The sequence below is a fragment of the Myripristis murdjan genome, chromosome 20, assembly GCF_902150065.1.
Source record: "Myripristis murdjan chromosome 20, fMyrMur1.1, whole genome shotgun sequence".
In the NCBI taxonomy this organism is placed as follows: Eukaryota; Metazoa; Chordata; class Actinopteri; order Holocentriformes; family Holocentridae; genus Myripristis; species Myripristis murdjan.
In genome coordinates, this window is record NC_043999.1 from 3,311,184 (window position 1) to 3,331,127 (window position 19,944).

Consider the following 19,944-nt stretch of genomic DNA (forward strand, 5'->3'; position numbering starts at 1 on the left):
TGGGCTTTTATTCTTGTAACAGGAAGCCTTCAGACTTCCCCAGCAGCTTTTTGATTTGCTCGATGGTTCGCTGGATTCCGGCTTCGTTCTCGTCTCGAGGTTTCCAGCCTTTGAGCCACGGAGCCGCTCAACAATCCTTTAACCCTATAAAGCCTGAACTATGAAAGAATTGGCAGAAAATTCCAGTTTTTTGAAAATGAACCCTTTATTTAGTCCTATAACAAAATATATATATAAAAAAAATCAAAAAATATGTTATTACAGGACCTTTCTGTTGTATGATATATGATATGTACTTGAAGTGCCAATGGTCCAGGGTGAACAGGGGAAGTGTTCAAAGGTATACAACAGTATTTTGATCAAGTATTGATTAAACTGAAAACGAAAAACGGAATTGAAAATGTGTATCATATATGATACAAATGGCTTTATAGGGTTAAACATTTAACTTAATAACAAAAACAGCTGTTATCAGATACAGAGCGGCTGTGTTTCGGTGCTGCCGTGTTTCTGTCCCTCCTGGAAACTCGTCCCGTCACCTGATGTTCCCCCACATGAGCAGAAAGACCAGATTTATTCCAACCAGAGAGAAACCAGCAGATTAAGAGATTACATGGTTATTAGGCGCTAATATTTTCCTATTGAACAGATTATAAAAGGTTTACAGCAGCGCTCTCAACCCGAGAGGTAGTTATGTGAGGTATTTTTATTCTGATTGGGCTTTTATTCTGATTATCAGTGGATTATGAGCAGCTGGTGTTTGGGGAGGCAGAGGGAACCCCAGTCAGGCTCTAACAGCCACTAAAGACAAGAAGTTTTCTGGAGAAAGTTTGGGAGTTAGAAATGGGAAATGTGGAGGAAGTCAGTTCCTTTATTTATTTGTTTGTTTGTTTGTTTGTTTGTTTGTTTGTTTGTTTGTTTTCAGGTCAAGTACAAGGAGGCGGGGAAGAAGGAGGCGGCTAACTCCCTGTACCACCGGCTGCCGGAGACGCTGGAGACGCAGCACGTTAAAGAGGTCACCCACCTGCAGAGCGAGGTACACACACACACACACACACACACACAAGGGTCAGACCTGCGCATTGGTTTACTGATTTATCAGGCTCCTATCAGCCATTGATCAGATATCAGCCGATCATTCTCATCCTCCAGCGATGTGATGGAGGAAAAACGCTGAACATCTGTCATTTTATATGAATAAAATGATTAAACACGTAAACACTGGATTAGAATATCCATCCAAAGATATCAGCCTTCAAAAACCTGTAACGGCTAAAGAAATGAAGTAAATATTGAAGCCTTTTTTTTAATTATTATTATTTTGAGATTGATTATTCATTCATTCATTCATTCCTTTCACTGAAGAAGTAATGCATATTCATACAAGCTCATACAGAAACAATATAAATGATTAAATAATTACAGCAAGAATAATGACGATGTTTCCTCTTGAATACTAATAATATAATAATATAATGGTGATGATATTCCCTGCTGGGGGAGGAGAGTGAAATAAAAAGCTGAAGTGAAGTCGTGTTTCCCGTCAGAACAAGTACAAGCAGAGTGGGAGGAAGACGATGGCGTCCAGTCTGTACTCCCAGCTGCCGCAGACCGCCGAGACGCAGCTCGCCGCCAAGCTGTCCGACCTGCAGAGCGAGGTACGGGCACACACACACACACACACACACACACACACATTTACATAGACCACATCAACTGCATGACACTACGAAGCATCCAGTGACGTTCGCCTACTTTGGATTTTTCACCTCAAAAAAAAAAAACAAAAAAAAAAAACACCGGAGCATATAAAGATGTAAGTCTAGATGTAAGTTAACATCTCAAACAGTGATTTAGTGCTCAGTTAGTTTACTCTTACACTGTACATGTCTAACGTGCACAAATAGGGACACAAGGCGGCTAAAGTGGAGGATTTGTGTCAGAGATTTGACTTGGCAGTGATGTGTGACTGCATAATACCAGACAAACACGTCAGAAATGAAAGCAAACCTGTTGTTTTCTGCATTTTTGGCACACAGGAGTCTGTATTTCTGAAATGGTGGGAAAAAATTATATCAGTGTTTTTGTCTGACGACCCAAACATAATGGTTCAAGCTGCAGTGTGTGCTCAGTATCGTCCATACTTAAAGGAATAGTCCAATGCCCACTTCCCCAGACTGAGACCAGATGTTGGACACCATCTTCACATCCAGTGGTTCGGTTGCATTTCCTGTTAGCTTAGCATAAAGACTTGGGGCGTTTCTCGACTTGCGTTCTTGTCTTTTCTCGTGTTCTCGTGTTCTTGCGGACTCGTGAAACATCATCAGTCGTGACCCGAGTCCTGTTCCAATTCAGAGTTCCCATCTGACCAAGTTGGGTCCAAATTCCCGGATGTGTTCTTGTTCCGTCCCTTTTAGCGAGGATGCATCGGTTGGTGACTTGTGTGGACTTGGAGCAGCCGGGTATCCCAGCATGCATTTCACACCAACCAGTGGTCACGGCAGCAACACCAGAGGAGAGAACTCATAACTGTAAAACTGATAAATGAGAACATGAAGACGAGAACGAGGCAGTTTTAGTAATTATTATATCAATAGCACCTCTCCGAGCTGTAGGCTGTAATTTATTTAAATTAAATTAGCTAAATTAAATGGAATTTATTTATGAAAACGGAGGAGGAAGAGTAGTGTTTATATCATTTTTCTTTTTTATTATAAACACTACAGGATATCTGGTTATATTAAATATTGCTAAGACAGTTGAAATGGGGAAGTCATCAAGTTGCTGCTGCAGAACGACCGTCCATCCTCCAAGTCTGTTCTCCAAGTCTGTTCTCTAAGTCCGTCCTCCAAGTCTGTTCTCCAAGTCTGTTCTCTAAGTCTGTTCTCCAAGTCTGTTCTCTAAGTCTGTCCTCCAAGTCTGTTCTCCAAGTCTGTTCTCTAAGTCTGTTCTCCAAGTCTGTTCTCCAAGTCTGTTCTCCAAGTCTGTTCTCTAAGTCTGTTCTCTAAGTCTGTTCTCCAAGTCTGTTCTCCAAGTCTGTTCTCCAAGTCTGTTCTCCCGAGTCGACCTCGCCAAGTCCAACTTCAAAGTTCGCAAGTCCGAACTTGGCGAACTTGTTATTGAGAAACGCCCTTGGAGGCTGTGGGCGTGGTTAGCCTGGCTCTGTCAAAGTGAAAAAAAAAAAAAAAAAACCTTCCAGCGACTCTGAAGCTGTTTGATTTCCTCAGTGGATCAGGTGGATTTGAAGTTCACGTCTTGGGATGTTTTTTTTGTTTTTTTTCCATCAGAACAAATACAAGGAGGAGGGGAAGAAGAGCGTCTCTCAGAGCATCTACTCTCAGCTGCCGGAGACCGCCGAGACCGAGTTCGCTAAAAGTGTGTCCGAGCTGCAGAGCGAGGTGAGGAAGGTTTCTTCTCTTTCCTCTCTTCCTTTACTCTTAATTCCTCCCTTAATCCGTTCCCAGGCATCCTCCTTATGAATTCCATGGGCATATCCGACTGGCAAAATTACTTTTTTGTAAAATCAAGTTCATGTAGAGGAAGGGTTAAGGTTAGGGTGAGGGAAGCTTCCACCTTCCTTCCTGTATGAGATCACAGCGGCGGGAGAGCCTCAGTGTCTCTTTCTGGCTTTGTTAGAAATAAAAAGAGAAGTATAGGATACAAGCCCCGCCCCCCTCAGGTGGTTTGATTGACAGGTGGTCCTGGGGGCGGGGCAGAAACAGGAAGCAGGTTCGCTCCTTCACTCAGGCTGACGGCTGATGTTTCCTGCAGGCCAAGTACAAGCAGGCGGGCAGGAAGGAGGCGGCCAGCTGCCTGTACCACCTGCTGCCCGAGACGCTGGACACACAGCACGCCAGAGAGGCCAGCGAGCTGCAGAGCCAGGTGCACACACACACACACACACACACACACACACACTATTACAGATAAAGCGCTCAGTTCCCTCAGAGTCTTACAGGCTCTTTGGTTTGGTTTGCAGAAAATACACAACAAAAAGCTCAGCTGTCACTTACTGTTGATAATTAATCAATTAACTGATTAGTCGATCATCAGATAGATACTCTTACTTTCCTCCATTCATATCTTTCATGAAATTAACCTTTTTTTTTTTTTTTTTTTTTTTTGGCTGCTGGTCAGACTCAGGAACATTTGAAAGATGTCACTTCCCATCAGACTTTGGCTTTACTTTTCACTCTTTATACACCAAATTATTAATTGATTAAAAATAATAATAATAATAGAAAAAGAAAAAAAAAAAATTGGCTTTATTTTTCCACACTTTTCAGTTGAATGAGTAGTTGCATAACTGAAAAAAAATAATGTAACTGACAATGCAAATGATCCTTGCTCACAGCTCGACTCCCTGCAGTTTACTGGATTGAATCTCTGTTGTACTGCACCTTTATCTTTAGATAGATAGATAGATACTTTATTCATCCCGCAGGAAATTCACAGTTTTTCAGCAGTATTCACAGATTACAGATTAAATAAATCAATAAAAAAAAAAGATAAAAAAGATGAAAAAAATAAATAAAGAATAAGATCTAAGTACAACAGAATAGGATCTGAGTACTAGGTGGCCCTGTATCAGTTATGGAACGTGAAGTCATTGTTTTAATGTGTTTACTGACGGCAGGATGTCCCAGGCTCCTCCACAAGCCTGAAAATGTCTTAAAAATGTGGAAAATGTTGTTAAAGGCACTTGTTGGTTTGTTACGTGCACTGTAACAAATTACTGTTTTTTTACGGTGGATTTACAACAGTATCCTACTGTATTTTACAATAATTGAAAAATACTGTTAAATAGTCATCCCTCACATGTAAATTAACAGTAAAATCGGTCAGTTAACAATAACAGTAGATAACTGTAATTTAACAGCATAAAACAGTATTTGTAATGAATTGCTGTAAATTACAACAGTATCTTACTGTATTTTATAATTATTGTAAAATACTGTTAAATATTCATGCTTACATGTAAATTAACAATAACAAACTGTAATTTAACAGCATTAAACAGTATTTTCTGTCAAGCAGTGGAGACAGGCGCTGCTGTATGATCCCTTCTCAAGTCCAGTCACTATCTTCAGCATCTTACTGATGATTGTGGGTTTATGTTTCTTTTCTTTTTTTTTTAGCACTTCTTTATTGATCAAACTCCTCATTTTGAGTGACAAGATGTAGCCTAGCCTAACTGGCTATTCCTGAACTTGACTTTCTGGAAAACGGTGTTAGAGTGAGTGTTCTTCTTTGTCAGTTCTGGTTCTTGGTTCTTGAAAACAGCGTCAGAGTGAGTAATCACACTGTCCACTCCGTGCTACGCTGCTTCTCCGTGTCCTCCGCTAGCTTAACACACTGCCATATTCTGTAAAATTACCATGTTTCATAGCTATTCGGTGGCGTGGTTCAAGAGGTAGAGCGGTCGTCCGGTAACCAGAGGGTTCCCGGTTCAATCCCCAGCTCCTCCAGAGTGTGTCGAAGTGTCCTTGAGCAAGACACTGACTCTGTCCTGATGGACAGTTAGGCGCCTTGCATGGCAGCCTCTGCCATCAGTGTGTGAATGGGTGAATAGGAGGCAAAACAGTGTAAAGTACTTTGAGTGATAAGTATCCTAGAAAAGCGCGATAGAAATACAGTCCATTTACCATTTTACTGTCATGTAGCCTACTGTTATCCAAAAAAACGGAATTATACTGTTTCATAAATTACGGTAGATGCGCTGTAAAATTACCATAACCCTGTAATCCTACTGTCATGTGCTGTACTCCAAAAAACGGTATTATACTGTTAGATAAATTATGGTAGATGCGCTGTAAAATTACCATAACACCCACCGTTATCCTACAATCATATACTGTAATCCAAAATACGGTAATATACTGTTAAAATAAATAACAGTAGATTGATTGTAAAATAACAGTAAAATACTGGCGTCCCTGCTGCCAGTATTTTACTGTTATTTTACAGTGAAATTCCTTACAGTGTGCGGTGGCATGTGGAGCGGTCGGAAAGTAAGGCCAACAAAAAGCGAGATAAGAGAGTCAGGTCTGCTTTTTCTGTACAGTGTCAGGACTTTGATTTGCTGTTTTCAGTCGGAAGCTGCCAGCCGCTGCAGGTTTGTCTTAAATTCGGCAGCAGGTGCTATTTAAAGCTCCTCGAGGCTCAGAGTCGCTGCATTCCCAGGCCTTATCAGTCAGGAAGCTCAGGATCCCGGCCGGCAGTGCTTTTAGTGAGCCGCTCTGTTAAAATTAGGGATGTTGGAGGTTTGTGAGCTGAGTCTGGAGCTCAGGAGGTCTGAGAGCTGCAGTGAACAGCTGCAACATCTGCACCTCACTGCTCACATGACCCGACAGCCACAAACTGATCAGAATTTCAATCAGCAATTTTCTTTTTTCATTATTCATCCTTTTGTACTTTATCTGAATATTTTTTTTTTTTTTGCTATTAATTATGGATATTTTTATATACTTTGAATAGTTTTCTTTTGTTACTTTTTTACGTTTTTTTTTTTTTTACTATTTTTTTTACTATTTTTTAAATTTTTCTTACTTTTTTGCTGCAAGAAGGTCTTTATTCATTTTATTAGTTTGTCCTATGTTTAAAAACTATTTTTATTAGTTATAATTAAATAAGATTTTTTTTTCTTTTTTTTTTTGACAAGACACTGCTTTCCAACAAAAACAAAACAAAACAAAAATACTCATAGGCAAAAATAACTTTTTTATTTATTTATTTATTTATTTTAAAGAAAATCAAGTGAACTTTGCTTGCTGGTGGTGTATTTAGGTTTTTGTAGATTTCCCAGAAAACAAATCAGTACATAATAATCCTTAGTTGCAGGCATGAAGACAGAATGCACTAAAACAAAGAAACAGCTGTGATCCAGACAAGCGTCAGTCAAACTGCTGAGTTCATAGCAACCTGAGCATTACAGGCAGCAGGAAAGGAAACTTTATGGCACAACAGCTGGATTGGATTAGATTAGATTATGCAGGTGGAGATGATGAAGTGGACACTGAGCGTATGCAAAAGACTAAATGGAGCTGCAACAAGTTTTTAAAGTCTAATATGTGGGGAAATTTAGCTCATAGTCAATTTTCAGTCTCAGTCATAAGTGTTGACAGGTGATCATATCAAACCTCACAGGTGCATTATGGTCATTTTGCACCTTGAGGCCTGTAGAAATCTTCACTGTATAATTTGACTGTGTGTCCTGCAGTTCAGGTTTAAGCTCTGTCATTCCTCTGCATGTGCAAAATCAAACATCATCTCTGTCTTGCTGCCTGTTTTCCTGTGCAGGTGAGGTACAGGGAGGGCGGGAAGAAGGAGCTGGGCAGCAGCCTGTACTCTCTGCTGCCGCACACGGCCGAGCTGGACTTCGCTAAATCCGTCATGGAGCTGCAGAGCCAGGTGGGCGGACGTCCCGTTTACTCCTCGCCTGCAGCCGGTCAGAGTCCTGCTGCAGATTTTTAATTCTGTTCTCTAGGGTTTGTGGGCGGGCGAGTCAAATCCAATCCAATTTAAGTTGTAATTTTTTATTTCAACTCAGAATTTACAAATGAAGCTGATCGCACATCCAAATTCAGGTGTGCTTTCAGACGTCACAGCACATAACAATTCACATAACAAGAAAATCAGCATTTGTTGTTTCCTGCGAGAACTGACTCGAGATAAGAGCACAGAGTTTCCTCTCCTTGTGGGCGTCGACACCACACAGCTTGCACAATGCATGAGTCAGAAATGATTCTGAGTTGTGAATTGAAATGAAAACAAGCAACAAGAAACAGCTGAGTGTGAGCATCAGTCCACGCCTCGGTTTGTTTTGCTCGCCTTTGACAGCGAGAAGCTGCATCCTGTCAACATGTGTGCTCTTCGACCGGCTGTGTTTTTATTTCAGATTTCGTTCTCTTTGCACCCTTGAAATCACTTTTCCGATCACTGAGACATTCTCAGGGTTTGTTGTGCCAGCAGACGTAAAGGAATACTCCAGCATGTCGGGCAAAATCCCCTTTTTCCAACTTGGAGACCAGATGTTGGACACCATCTTAACCTCTATACGTCCATTTTTTCACTTCCTGTGGGTGGCATTTCCTGTTAGCTTAGCATAAAGACTTGAAGTCTATGGGAGTTGTTAGCCTGGCTCTGTCAAAGTGAAAAAATAAACCTTACAGCAGCTCTGAGGCTGTTTGATTTACACAGTGGGTCATGTGGATTTGAAACACACGTCATGGGATGTTTTTTTAAAAAAAAAAAAACAAGTCGATTCAGGAGAAGTTAGATAGTGGAAATATAACCACCGAACATATTTATCCTTCTGTTTATCGCTGTGATCTGTGCACCACTGAAGGAAGAGGAAGATCCACCACAAATGAACTTCCCCTGAAACCGCTCCAGTTTGTTTTTATTAAATCCCAAGACGTGCATCTCAAGTCCACATGATCAAAATTGGTGTTTTTTGGACTGTTTGCATCATTGTACATGGCTGTATGAATACCTGTATCTCTGTGTTTGTGTGTGCGTGTGCGTGCGCGTGTGTCTGTGTGTGTGTGTGTGTGTGTGTTCCAGAACAAGTACAAGCAGAAGGGCAGACAGGAGATCAGCAGCAGTGTTTTCCACCAAATGCCGGAGACCAACGAGATCGAGTTCGCCAAGCAGATCTCCGAGCTGCAGAGTGAGGTGTGTGTGTGTGTGTGTGTGTGTGTGTGTGTGTGTGTGTGTGTTTGTGTGCAGAAATGCATTGTGCATGTCAATGGGAAGCATAAGCCCACAGTTTCTGTATGTCTGTCTAAAATGCACTCGTGTTCCTAACTAACATCCAGTCTTTATTTCCAGTTCTGTCTCTGACAACCTGTCACTGAGAATCTGCATATTTATCTTTACTGGCGTTTATATTTTTGGTTTTGTGTGTGTATTGATCTGTTGTCGCCACATTTTGCAGTCAAAATACAAGAAAGACAAAGAGGATCTGTCCAGTAACTTGTACTCCCTGCTGCCGGAGACGCTGGAGACGCAGTTTGTTAAAGAGATGGCTCAGACTCACAGCGAGGTGGGAACCGCGTGTGTGTGTGTGTGTGTGTGTGTGTGTGTGTGTGTGTGTGTGTGTGTGTGTGTGTTTCTCTGCTGAATAGTGATTACCCAGTATGGATTTCTTTCAGGCAGTGTTGATAAAAGATTAATCAAGGTTGCCAGTGGTAATTTTTTTAACACCGATGTGAATATTATCAGTGCAGAAAGTTTTGATTGAAGCTGCTCTCGGCAAGAGTTTTCCGAAAACACGCCGCTGTCATCACGAGGCAGAGAGGGGCGTCTCTCCTAATTAAGATCCTGCAGATTCACGCAGTTTGGACAAAAATCAAACGAGGCTGCCGGGTACGGAGGCGTCACTCCTCACGCGGGAAGTCGTGAATCGAAACTCCAGAGAATAAAATCCAAACAGAGAAAAGCTGGACTCGACATTTTAGTTTTCTCCTCGTCTCTTCGTCGACGTGAGCGAGCCGACGCCTGACGCCTGAAAGGAATTCTGGGTGTTGAAGTTCAGATGGCTCTCAACATTGGTGGGGAATTTGCCGAGTGCAGTTTGGAGTTTGGCATCAAGTAAAATTTTGAATTAAATCCATGATAATTCATGTACGACAGCGCGTTAGGGCCACTGTACGGAGAAAATAAAATGAGCTGGTGGAACGAGGGTTTATATTCTGGAAAAAAACAAAAAAAAAAAAAAAATTTGAGATTGAAGTCGTAAATTTATGAGAGAAAAACTTGAATATTCTCCGAGATTAAAGAGGTAAATTTATGAGAAGAAAATTCACAAATTCATGAGAAAAAAAAATCCTCAAATTCTGCGATTAGAAAGAAATTCTGAAATTAAAGTCGTAAATTTATGAGGAAAAAACTCATATTTATGTGGTGGAAAAAAATACAGAAATCCTGCTGGTTTGAGTCCAGAATCCCAATCTCCTCCTCAGCATCTGGACTCTGAAGAGACGTTGCTGTGACTCGGGCCGATTCAGAAGAAAACAATCTGCTTATTCTGGGCTCAAATCACCAGGATCTCCTGGAAAAAAGTATTTTCTGATTTTTTTTATTGTAAATTTATGACTTTAATCCCTGAAATTCTGAGTTTTTTCTCAGAATATTACTCCACCTCACCCGGCTCCATGATTTGCCTTCGTACACCTGTGTCCTCAGTAAAACACCTGTGTGTCTCGTGCAGGTAGCCCCGCCCCCTGCAGGCCTCTGATGTGCAGGAAGCTGTGATGTGGCCCTCAGTCGCTGACATGTTGTTGTTGTTGTTGTTGTTTGTTTTTCTTGCAGAGTAAATACAAAGAGGCCGGTAAGAAAGAGCTGGTCAGCTCTCTGTACGCTCTGCTTCCTGAGACCAAAGAGATGCAACACGCCAAGGAGCAGACTCTGCTCTGCAGCGAGGTACGCTCCGATTAGCTCCAGGCCTTAAAGGAATACATCGTTTTGGGGTAAATCCCATTTTTATGACTTCCCCAGACTGAGACTGGATGTTGGACCCCATTTTCTCCTCTGTACGTCCAGTGGTTCAGTTCCTGTGGGTAGCATTTCCTGTTAGCTTAGCATAAAGACCTGAAGTCTATGGGAGTCGTTAGCCTCACTCTGAAATAAAACCTCCAGCAGCTCTGTTTTATTTACACAGTGGATCATGTGGATTTGAAATACACACGTCTTGTTTTTGGTATCAAACGTCTCGTCTCAGTCTGGGTAAATCAATAAAAGGAGTATTCCACCCAAAACATTGAGGAGTATTCCTTTAAATGTCAGTCAGTCAGTCTGTCAGCTGGCAGACGGTGGAAGGAGTGGGAGGCTGATGGAAAAATCACTTCCAACATGTTGATCCTCTTCAGGGAGGGGGAGGAGGCACAGGGGGCTGATGGGAAATGTAGTTTTACTGCGGAGGAAGACGAGCACTAACAATAAATCGCTGCTGGGAGGCTGGACTGGTCTCAGTGGGAGTTATTGATGTTTAAAACACAATCCTGCGAATTCATGCCAGGACTGTTGGAAACTTAACAAAAACGCACCACTATAAACTCGAGATTTTGTTTTTTTTAGTTAGTTTACTCCTTTTTCATGCCTTTCTCATTTTATTACCACTTTTATTTGGCTCTTTTTAGTTTTATGTGTTTCTTATTGGCCTTAGTCCTGCCTCTGGTGTGTCTTTATTGCTAAAGGATGAGACTTATTTTCTGGATTATTTTCTGGATTGCTTTCCTTTTAATACTGGATCGTTTATTTTCTTGTTTTGCTCACGTTCCCTCTTTTAGTATTTTCTCTTAACCATGCATTTCCTTTTTATCCACTGCTTGGAGTTTTTATTTGCTCATTTTTCATACCTTACCTATTTTTAGTTTTATCTGTTCCTTACTGACCCTGCTGCCGGTGTTTCCTCTTTGCAGACTGATGAGGTTTACGACAAGCCTTTGATTGATTGATTTTGCACTTTTTTTTTTGTGTGTGTTTGTGTTGCAGAAAGCGTACCGGGAGGAGGGGCGCAGGGAGGCGGGCAGCAGTCTGTACGCCCACATGCCCCAAACCATCGAGACGGTCTTCGCCAAGGAGCTGAGCCGCACGCAGAGCGACGTAAGAGAGCCTCACAACACACACACACACACACACACACACAGATTAACAGCTCAACACTGACAGAACTTTTAACGTCAAGCACCGTGTGTGTGTGTGTGTGTGAGATATTGTGAAGAATATTTTTTCAGACTATGTGGATTTGCTGTGTGTGTGTTGGTGTGCAAAAAAAAAAAAAAAAAATCATAAAAGTGATAAATCTGTTCTTAAATCAGAGCTGGTTTTGATTTTACCAAATCAAGCATGTGTGTTCAGTTACACTTTAATTTTTTCCATCATTAGTCAACTATATTTTTTATTATTTTTTTTTTTTTAATTTTTTATTATTTAATGTGTGTTGAGTTCCTGCGTTCATTCAGGAGTTTTATCCTAAAACCTTCATCATCCAACTCGTCACTGCACAGACGTTTGAGCTCCGTTGAGCCGTCTGTGTCGCCGGGCAGAGAATAAGAGCAAGTTTTGCTTCTTCACCTTCATGATCACATATAAAAAAAAAAGAAAAAAAAAGAAAAAGAAAAAGAGTTTGTTTTTTGTTTGTTTTTGTTGATGAAGCGATGACGGCTGATCTGAGACACGAGGCCCTGAGCCGCTTCACATTTCTAACTATAGAGCAGATGGGAGGCGCGAAAACACCAACATCCCACTCTGCCTCCCGTTTCTCACACACACACACACACACACACACACACACCCACAGACACACACACACAGTGGTGAAGTGTATCAGTGTGTGTGCTGAGGCGTGAACACGGAGAACAGCTGTGTTGTGTTGGATTGCCTGAGGACACAGACACTGACCTACTGCCTACACACACACACACACACACACACACACACACACAGCAACAGAAACTGATCCACTGCCTATACATGTATGTGTGTGTATGTATATACAGTATATACAGTATACAGTTAGTGCTTTATGTTTTCAGTTTGTCAGTGAATCGTTGAGCGTATAAAGAAAAGAAGAGAAAAACAGATAAATGCTGATGGGAGGTGATAAAAAACCCCAACAACAAAGTATAAATTTTATTTTTATTTAAGACATGAACAGAGAAAAGGAAGATTTTGGGCAGTCGGAGCATAATCAGCATGCGTTTTTGCAAAAGGAAAGGCAGCAAATTGATAGAAGTTTAAACGATTAACGGATTATCAAATTGTAATGATCGATTTCCTGTTCGTTAAAGAATAATTAATCAACTAAGTTTTTTTTTTGTGATTACGCAGACAGGAGCAGTGGTGGCAGGTCAAAGGTCACCGTCTATAGACAGTGATTTCACCAGACGGCTGCTCAGTATCAAAGATCAGGATGTGGCCTCTGTCTTCAGTGTTTCAATCTCACTTTTCCTCAAACAAGGTGAAGAAAAATATTCCACCAGTGGGATTATACAATAATCCAGTCTGTTTTCCAGTTTCAGTTTCACTTGTTTTATTATTTTATTTTGGAGCAAGTATAAATCTGCTGAAATAAGGCAGAATGAGGCAGATCAGCCCACTAAGATAAAATAAATAAATAAATAAATGTCACTTGACTCAAGAAAATTATGAAAACGAGCTGATTGGTGTTGGAAACGTGGGATTATCTCATCCCACTGGCAGATTGTTTTTTTTTTTATCATGTTGGAAAAACAAGATTTGAGCGCTGAACATGAGGCTGAGTGTTAACGTGGAGATTTCTGCACTGAGTCAGACAAAACGAAAAAAAAAAAAAACAGCTGTGGTGATTCTGATACTGGTGGTTATTAATCTGTCAGAATATTTATTAGCATGAACGTCTGATTTCAATCCGTTTGTCCGGTTCATTTGGCTGTTAGTCCCTCGGTGTCGGCAGATTTCAGACGAGCGCGGCGCCGAAGTGGGACGCGGCTTTCGTGTGTGTTGACCTGCGAGGTGAAGTGAACTGGAGCAGAAAACACAGAGACAGGAGCCCAAACAGCGTCTGCAGAAAAACAAAACTCCTCTCAGCCTGGAGAATCCACACACATCAAACAAAAATAAAATAAACTCTTTATTTCACTTGCCAGGCACGAAAAAAAGGTCAAAAAGCAAATCTGTGATATTAATATTCATTCATTTTTCTCAATCAGACCTTCATTTAGTCGGGGACGTCCTGGATACACAAAGCAAAACATAATACAAAACTGGATATAAACACAATAAAATATCATAACAAAACTGCAATGATAATGTAATAACAACAAGACTAAAAACCTGTCTATTTAGGATGACTTTTAGAACCCAGTAGCATGATGACATTTTAAGTTTATTTTATTGTATTCTATTTATTGTATTTTATTGTATTTTATTTTTGTTTTTTATTGTTTTTATTGTTTTTACTGTCTCTCATTGTTTTTATTTATTCCTTTTATTGTTAAGCACTTTGGTTCACCGAAAGGTTTGTTGTAAAGGGCTATATAAATAAAGAACATTTACATTTACAATAAAATGCGATTAAAAGTCAGCATGGCCGTATAAATACATGTACAGTTTTTACTCCTCCACTGTGTATTTCCTCTAAGCTTCAATAACACTGACAAACCTCTCTGTGCGCTTGTTAATGTGTACATATTTTGGCATTGGTGAGAATAATGTTTGATTGGTTTTGTTTTTTTACCAGACGTAGATCTAATTTTTTTTTTTTTTTTTTTTTTTTTTTACCAGACATAGATCAAATTTTTTTTTTTTTTTTTATACCAGACGTAGATCAAATTTTTTTTTTTTTATTATTATTATTATTATTTTTTTTTTAATCAGTGCGGGGAAAAACATCACACTTTTGGTTTCCTCATCATAACTTTGGTGTTTTTAAAATGGTTGGACATGAACGCCCACTGATCGTTGGATGCTGTTGTTCATGTTCAGAGGAAATGCACATTATTATTTCCTCCACAGAGGCCCTGCTGGTCCTGCTGGTGGCGCTAGAGGGAAGGTCAGGGGGGTCACCAGACGGAGCAGGTTTCCTCCTCCGGGCATCGGGACTGTTGTTCGCAAAATTCATGGCGATCCACCAAACAGATTCTGAGCCTTCTGGACCAAACTGCTGACCAACATTTCAGTTTCACTTTTTGGATTTTTTTTCTGCTTAGCAACTGGAATAAATCCTGCTTTTTTTCCTCCCCAGATTACCGTAATCTGTGCCTCATTATTGAACTGAAGTCACCGACATCATCTTTAAATGATTTCTCTCTTCATGCGTCTTCAAGTTCTGTGATTCCTGTTTTCGGCGGCGGTGCTGCGAACCTGCCCGGCTTCCTCCGTTTCTCCGTGCGTGTATTTTTAACTTTGCGCCGTGCGTCATCGCTCGGTTTCCTGGGAACGCGAGCGTCTCAGAGTCTCTCCTGGCGCTGATGAGTTTCTGTCAGCGAGAGAGGAGGAGGACCGAGGCTCCTCTCGCCGCGGGACGCCGCTCGGCTTATTTTAGTCGAAGGAGGGAGCGCGGCTTCACTGGCGGTGCAGCAGCAGGATGAATTAGTCATAAGACGACTGTTTTCTCACTCTCAGTATATCAGCCCCTCCCTCCCTCCTCCCGCGTTCTCCTCTTTCTGTTTCTCTTCCTCTCTTTATCTTCTCTGCCTCTTTTCCCTCTCTTTCTTCTCTTTTCTCGCTTTTCCCCGAACCGTTTCCCTCACTTGTCCTGATTTCTCTCTTCCCTCCTCCTCTGCTCCTCCCTCTCTCTCTCTCTCTTTCATTCATCTCCATCTGACTCCTCTCTCTCTCTTCCCCTCCATCCTCTCACGCTGTTCTCTCCTTCCCTCGTCATTCAGGCATATCAACCAGCCCACACCACAGTAAAAATCAACAATAAAAACACAGTAGATACAGAAAATCCTCAGATTGTCACATCAGACAGTTACCTATCAGTCAGGTTATCAAGTTAAATATATTTTCTGCTCGAAAAACGTGTTGCTCCTCTCCTGTTTCCTCCTCTCCTCACCTGTTTCCTCCTCTCCTCACCTGTTTCCTCCTCTCCTGTTTCCTCCTCTCCTCTCCTGTTTCCTCCTCTCCTGTTTCCTCCTCTCCTCACCTGTTTCCTCCTCTCCTGTTTCCTCCTCTCCTCACCTGTTTCCTCCTCTCCTCTTTCCTCCTCTCCTCACCTGTTTCCTCCTCACCTGTTTCCTCCTCTCCTGTTTCCTCCTCACCTGTTTCCTCCTCTCCTGTTTCCTCCTCTCCTGTTCCTCCTCTCCTCTCCTGTTTCCTCCTCTCCTGTTTCCTCCTCTCCTGTTTCCTCCTCACCTGTTTCCTCCTCTCCTGTTTCCTCCTCTCCTGTTTCCTCCTCTCCTGTTTCCTGCTCTCCTCTCCTGTTTCCTCCTCTCCTGTTTCCTCCTCTCCTGTTTCCTCCTCACCTGTTTCCTCCTCTCCTGTTTCCTCCTCACCTGTTTCCTCCTCTCCTGTTTCCTCCTCTCGACGACGATGAAATGATGAGACGAGATTTTGCTGAAAAAGTGTCTCGACTTTTTAAATTTTGTAGGAAGGTTTTCAAAATGAGAGTGTTTGTGAAATAATGTTTTGAATATCGCTGATTCCTTCAATCCATTTCAACAAGCAAACAGCTTTATTGATATGAGACTCTGTCCCTCTCTCTCTCTCTCTCTCTCTCTCCCTCTCTCTCTCTCTCTCTCTCTCTCTCTCTCTCTCTGTAGAAGTACTATAAGGAGAAGTATAACCAGGAGAAGGGAAAGTCCAGCTACACCAACATGGAGAAGCTTCCAGAGGTGGAGCACGCCATGGAGGTCAACAAGAACCAGAGCGAAGTAAACTCACACACACTCTTACACACACACACACACACACACACACACACACACAAATAAACTCCTCATGGAATGTTCAAAGTCAATGAAGAAGAAGCTTCCCATCAAATCAATAAAGTATCACAGTATTGTTATTATCATCATCATCATCATTCTTCTTCCTCCTCTTCCTCTCCCTCTTCTTCTCCTCCTTCTTATCATTATTTGTATTATTGCTGTTGTTGTCGTCACTGGAGGGCGGCTAAAAGGATTCAGCCGATAACAGGGAAGTCTGTTATCGCCTGTTGAATGTGAGATTTTACTGCAACATGGGAAACACGTAAAAAAAAAAAAAAAAAATAATAAAAAAAAAAAGGGAACACGGCAGCAGCTGTGAAAGAGCGTGAGCTGGGGAAAATTGCTTCCCAAGGCAGCGATTCAACAGGTTCTGCCTCAACCGTCACCGTAACAGGTGAATCAAACTGTTGTCACAGATCAGATTTTCTGTTTTAGCTCTGAAGCTGTTTACTGTGACTGTGAGTCATGAGACGGAGCACAAAAAAAAACAAAAAAAAAAAAACGTGTCCATGACGACTGTCCGGCTCGATTGGTATTCTGGCCAAAAACCGCAGGTCAGTTCAAGTAACCGTTTGGCTTCGGAGCGCCGGTTACCGTGGAAACCGACAGGGAGTTCATGTAACCGCGCCTCTGGGATCCGAAAATCCCAGGTTTCCTTCAACAGAGCTCTGTGAGCAGTGATGTGGTTTCTCTGTGACGACAACAACAACAACAACAACAACAACAAGAAGAAGCTGTTATGTAAGACTGTGAAGAGTGTGTGTGTGTGTGTGTGTATCTCTGGCACCCAGAGGCAGTGTTGTTCGGCTCACAGATGTTATTTTTCAGGTTTTGATCTAACTGGACACTTTTTTTTTTTTTTTTTTTTTTTTTTTTTGGCTGCCACTTTTTCACGACTCTGAGTCTTGTGGTTTTGGTTTCTGTTTTTTTTTTTTTTTTCCAGTTCACCGGCCTGTCCGGGCTGTTTTATGTCGTGTACCCACAATCCTCTGCTTCAGAATGGGCTAGTTCTTATTTGGTAAACAGCGAACAGAACAGCTGCTCACATCCTCAGCTTCTGTTGGCCTTGGAGGAACTTTGGGAGGAATTCCTTGATGTCACTTTATCAGCTCCACCTGTCCAGTCTAATCTAATCTAATCTAATCCAGCTGCTGTTTCCTCTCCTGCTGCCTGTCATGCTCAGCTTGTCTTGTTGTCACGGTAACAGAGGTGTTCATTCACTTCCATGTTTGGCACTGAGCTCATAGTTAGTGCTGCACTTTACTGGCAGCTGTTTCCACTATTCTGTCCCACCTCTTTGTATACTAATACAGAGGGACAAAAAATCAGAAACCCCTCTCAGTATAATGCAGACCTCTGCAAACTACAACCTCAATAATAAACACAGAATTAAAGTGACACATTCTGCACAATGTCAACACAAACTGAGCATTATAAACTTTGGTAAAAGGTGGAAGTTATGTCAGAGCTGCTCACCTGAGCTGCATCAGACTGGACAGGTGGAGCTGAGGAGGAGACACAAAGCGTATGGATTTATTTTATACTTTTTTTTTTTAACAATAAATATTTAAGATTTTAAATATTTTAAATATAACATCCAAATTCATCTGTATTCCTGAGCTCTCTCCATCCTGAGATTTGTGTTGATACAGCAGCAGTTTCTTCTTCTGTGGTGTTTCAATCTGACCACAGCACACATCACCTGAGGCGTTCAGGTTCACCGGGCGGGGCCTTCAAAGTCATGGGAAAGTCCTGGAATCTCCAAAAGAGTGTCTGTTAAATTCCTGCTTTTGTACAGGCATTCATTCACAGTATCATGTACCTCACACACACACACACACACACACACACACAAACACACACTGTGTATCTGTGTGTGTTTGCGTGCAGGTGAGCTACAGGAAAGGTAAACAGGAGCTTCATAACTACAACGCCGTGGCAGACCGACCCGACATCATCAGCGCCACCAACGCTGCCAAGCTGGCCAGCAACGTGAGTGTGTGTGTCTGTGTGTGTGTGTGTGTCTGTGTCCATGTAACTGTCCCATAAAGCATCCATCACCGTGACAACCGTCCCAATCACCAGCTGTCCCCAGAACAGACACTAATTAATAATTAAGCCTGTTGGACAGTTTGTCTGATGTTACATAACAAGAGTTTCCTACTGTTTTCCTCTGTATGGGCAGTGTGTGTGTGTGTGTGTGTGTGTGTGTGTGTGTGTGTGGCCATTCATGAGACAGTGAAACAGCACTGGTCAAACAACATATCTCACACAGAGCACACAGCGTGAATTATTTAACATGCTACAATAACGTGTGCATGTGAGAGTGTGTGTACGTTTACTGTGTTTTTGTGTGTGTGTGTGTGTGTGTGTGTGTGTGTGTTTGAGTGAATGTGTATTTTTTTGTGTGTATCTGTGCTCTTGTGTGGTTTGTGCATATATTTTGCAGATTTTTCAGTGTGCATGATGTTTTTTATTCTCTTGTGCATATGTGTGTGTGTGTGTGTGTGTGTGTGCGTGCGTGTGTGTGTGTGTGTGTGTCCTCTGCAGGTGGGCTACAAGGCTCAGGCTAATAAGGCGGTTTACAGCGATGAATCCGTCTTGTCCAGATCCGACATCCAACACGCTAAAGAGGCCTCTAAACTGGCCAGTCAGGTAATGCACATGCACACACACACACACACGCACGCACACACACACACACAGCAGCCCCTCATCTCATTTCCCATGTTTGGAAAGGCTGGAATAGACACAGAGGCGACATTTCTTCCCGTTGACTCTGCTTTGTGTGAATCTGCCTCCTGGGCTTCTGACGGCCGTTACGTCCAAACTTCACGTCGCTTCGCTTCACGGTGGTTCTTGGTAGATTCAGCTGAACGTGCTGAATGTTTTGGTGGCACATATGTGTGTGTTGGGCTCAAACCGCAGGCGTGAGCAGCTAAAAACTAGCTTTTATTATGGTTAAAATTCATCTGGAGTGACTGTGTGCTGCTGCTGCTCTCAGGGTGACAGCAGCTGATTAGATCCACTCACATCTCTGTAATTAACCCTCTGAACCCCAATACAAGCAGTTTGGGGGCGTTTTCTGCTCCCCTCACATTTTGGCTCACTGTGGGTTTGTTTTTCACTGCAGTTACAAGTGCTGCACCTCTATGGAAACAGCACAGCTGTGGCTATCACATGGAGTCATTCAAAAATGTCTTTCACACAGTATGAAAGAATTATAGTGCCATAAATAATTTATATATATATATATATATATATATATATATATATATATAAATGAAATAAATAAATGATAATTTATTTTACAAAAATTGAGAAACATTGGAATCTATGTACAGAACATTTTTTCAGATGCCCACAAGTGTCACTGATCCAGGAAAAAAAAAGTAGGGCTTCACATGATTTATTTCCTGAAATATTAACATTTTTCCAACCTGTATAAACTTAGGCGTTTTTACTGCCTTGTGCCCTTCCATGTTACTGCTGCTGCCTACACACTGAAATTCAGTGAATTTTTGTCACT

The 19,944-nt window shown here is 41.7% G+C and overlaps 2 protein-coding genes across 2 annotated transcripts in view; both read left to right on the forward strand.

Annotated features, from left to right (window-relative positions):
- nebl (nebulette) overlaps positions 1 to 19,944 on the forward strand; it is a 174,541-nt gene that overhangs the window by 126,275 nt on the left and 28,322 nt on the right. The gene's annotated exons all lie outside the window — the stretch shown is intronic.
- LOC115378993 (nebulin) overlaps positions 1 to 19,944 on the forward strand; it is a 93,753-nt gene that overhangs the window by 51,295 nt on the left and 22,514 nt on the right. Inside the window, exons 40-51 of the mRNA XM_030079622.1 lie at positions 926 to 1,036; positions 1,548 to 1,658; positions 3,288 to 3,398; positions 3,772 to 3,882; positions 7,300 to 7,410; positions 8,566 to 8,676; positions 8,939 to 9,046; positions 10,315 to 10,425; positions 11,497 to 11,607; positions 16,248 to 16,358; positions 18,306 to 18,407; positions 18,966 to 19,070. Coding sequence (XP_029935482.1) covers positions 926 to 1,036; positions 1,548 to 1,658; positions 3,288 to 3,398; positions 3,772 to 3,882; positions 7,300 to 7,410; positions 8,566 to 8,676; positions 8,939 to 9,046; positions 10,315 to 10,425; positions 11,497 to 11,607; positions 16,248 to 16,358; positions 18,306 to 18,407; positions 18,966 to 19,070 — 1,314 coding nt within the window. The remainder of the gene's footprint in view (positions 1 to 925; positions 1,037 to 1,547; positions 1,659 to 3,287; positions 3,399 to 3,771; positions 3,883 to 7,299; positions 7,411 to 8,565; positions 8,677 to 8,938; positions 9,047 to 10,314; positions 10,426 to 11,496; positions 11,608 to 16,247; positions 16,359 to 18,305; positions 18,408 to 18,965; positions 19,071 to 19,944) is intronic.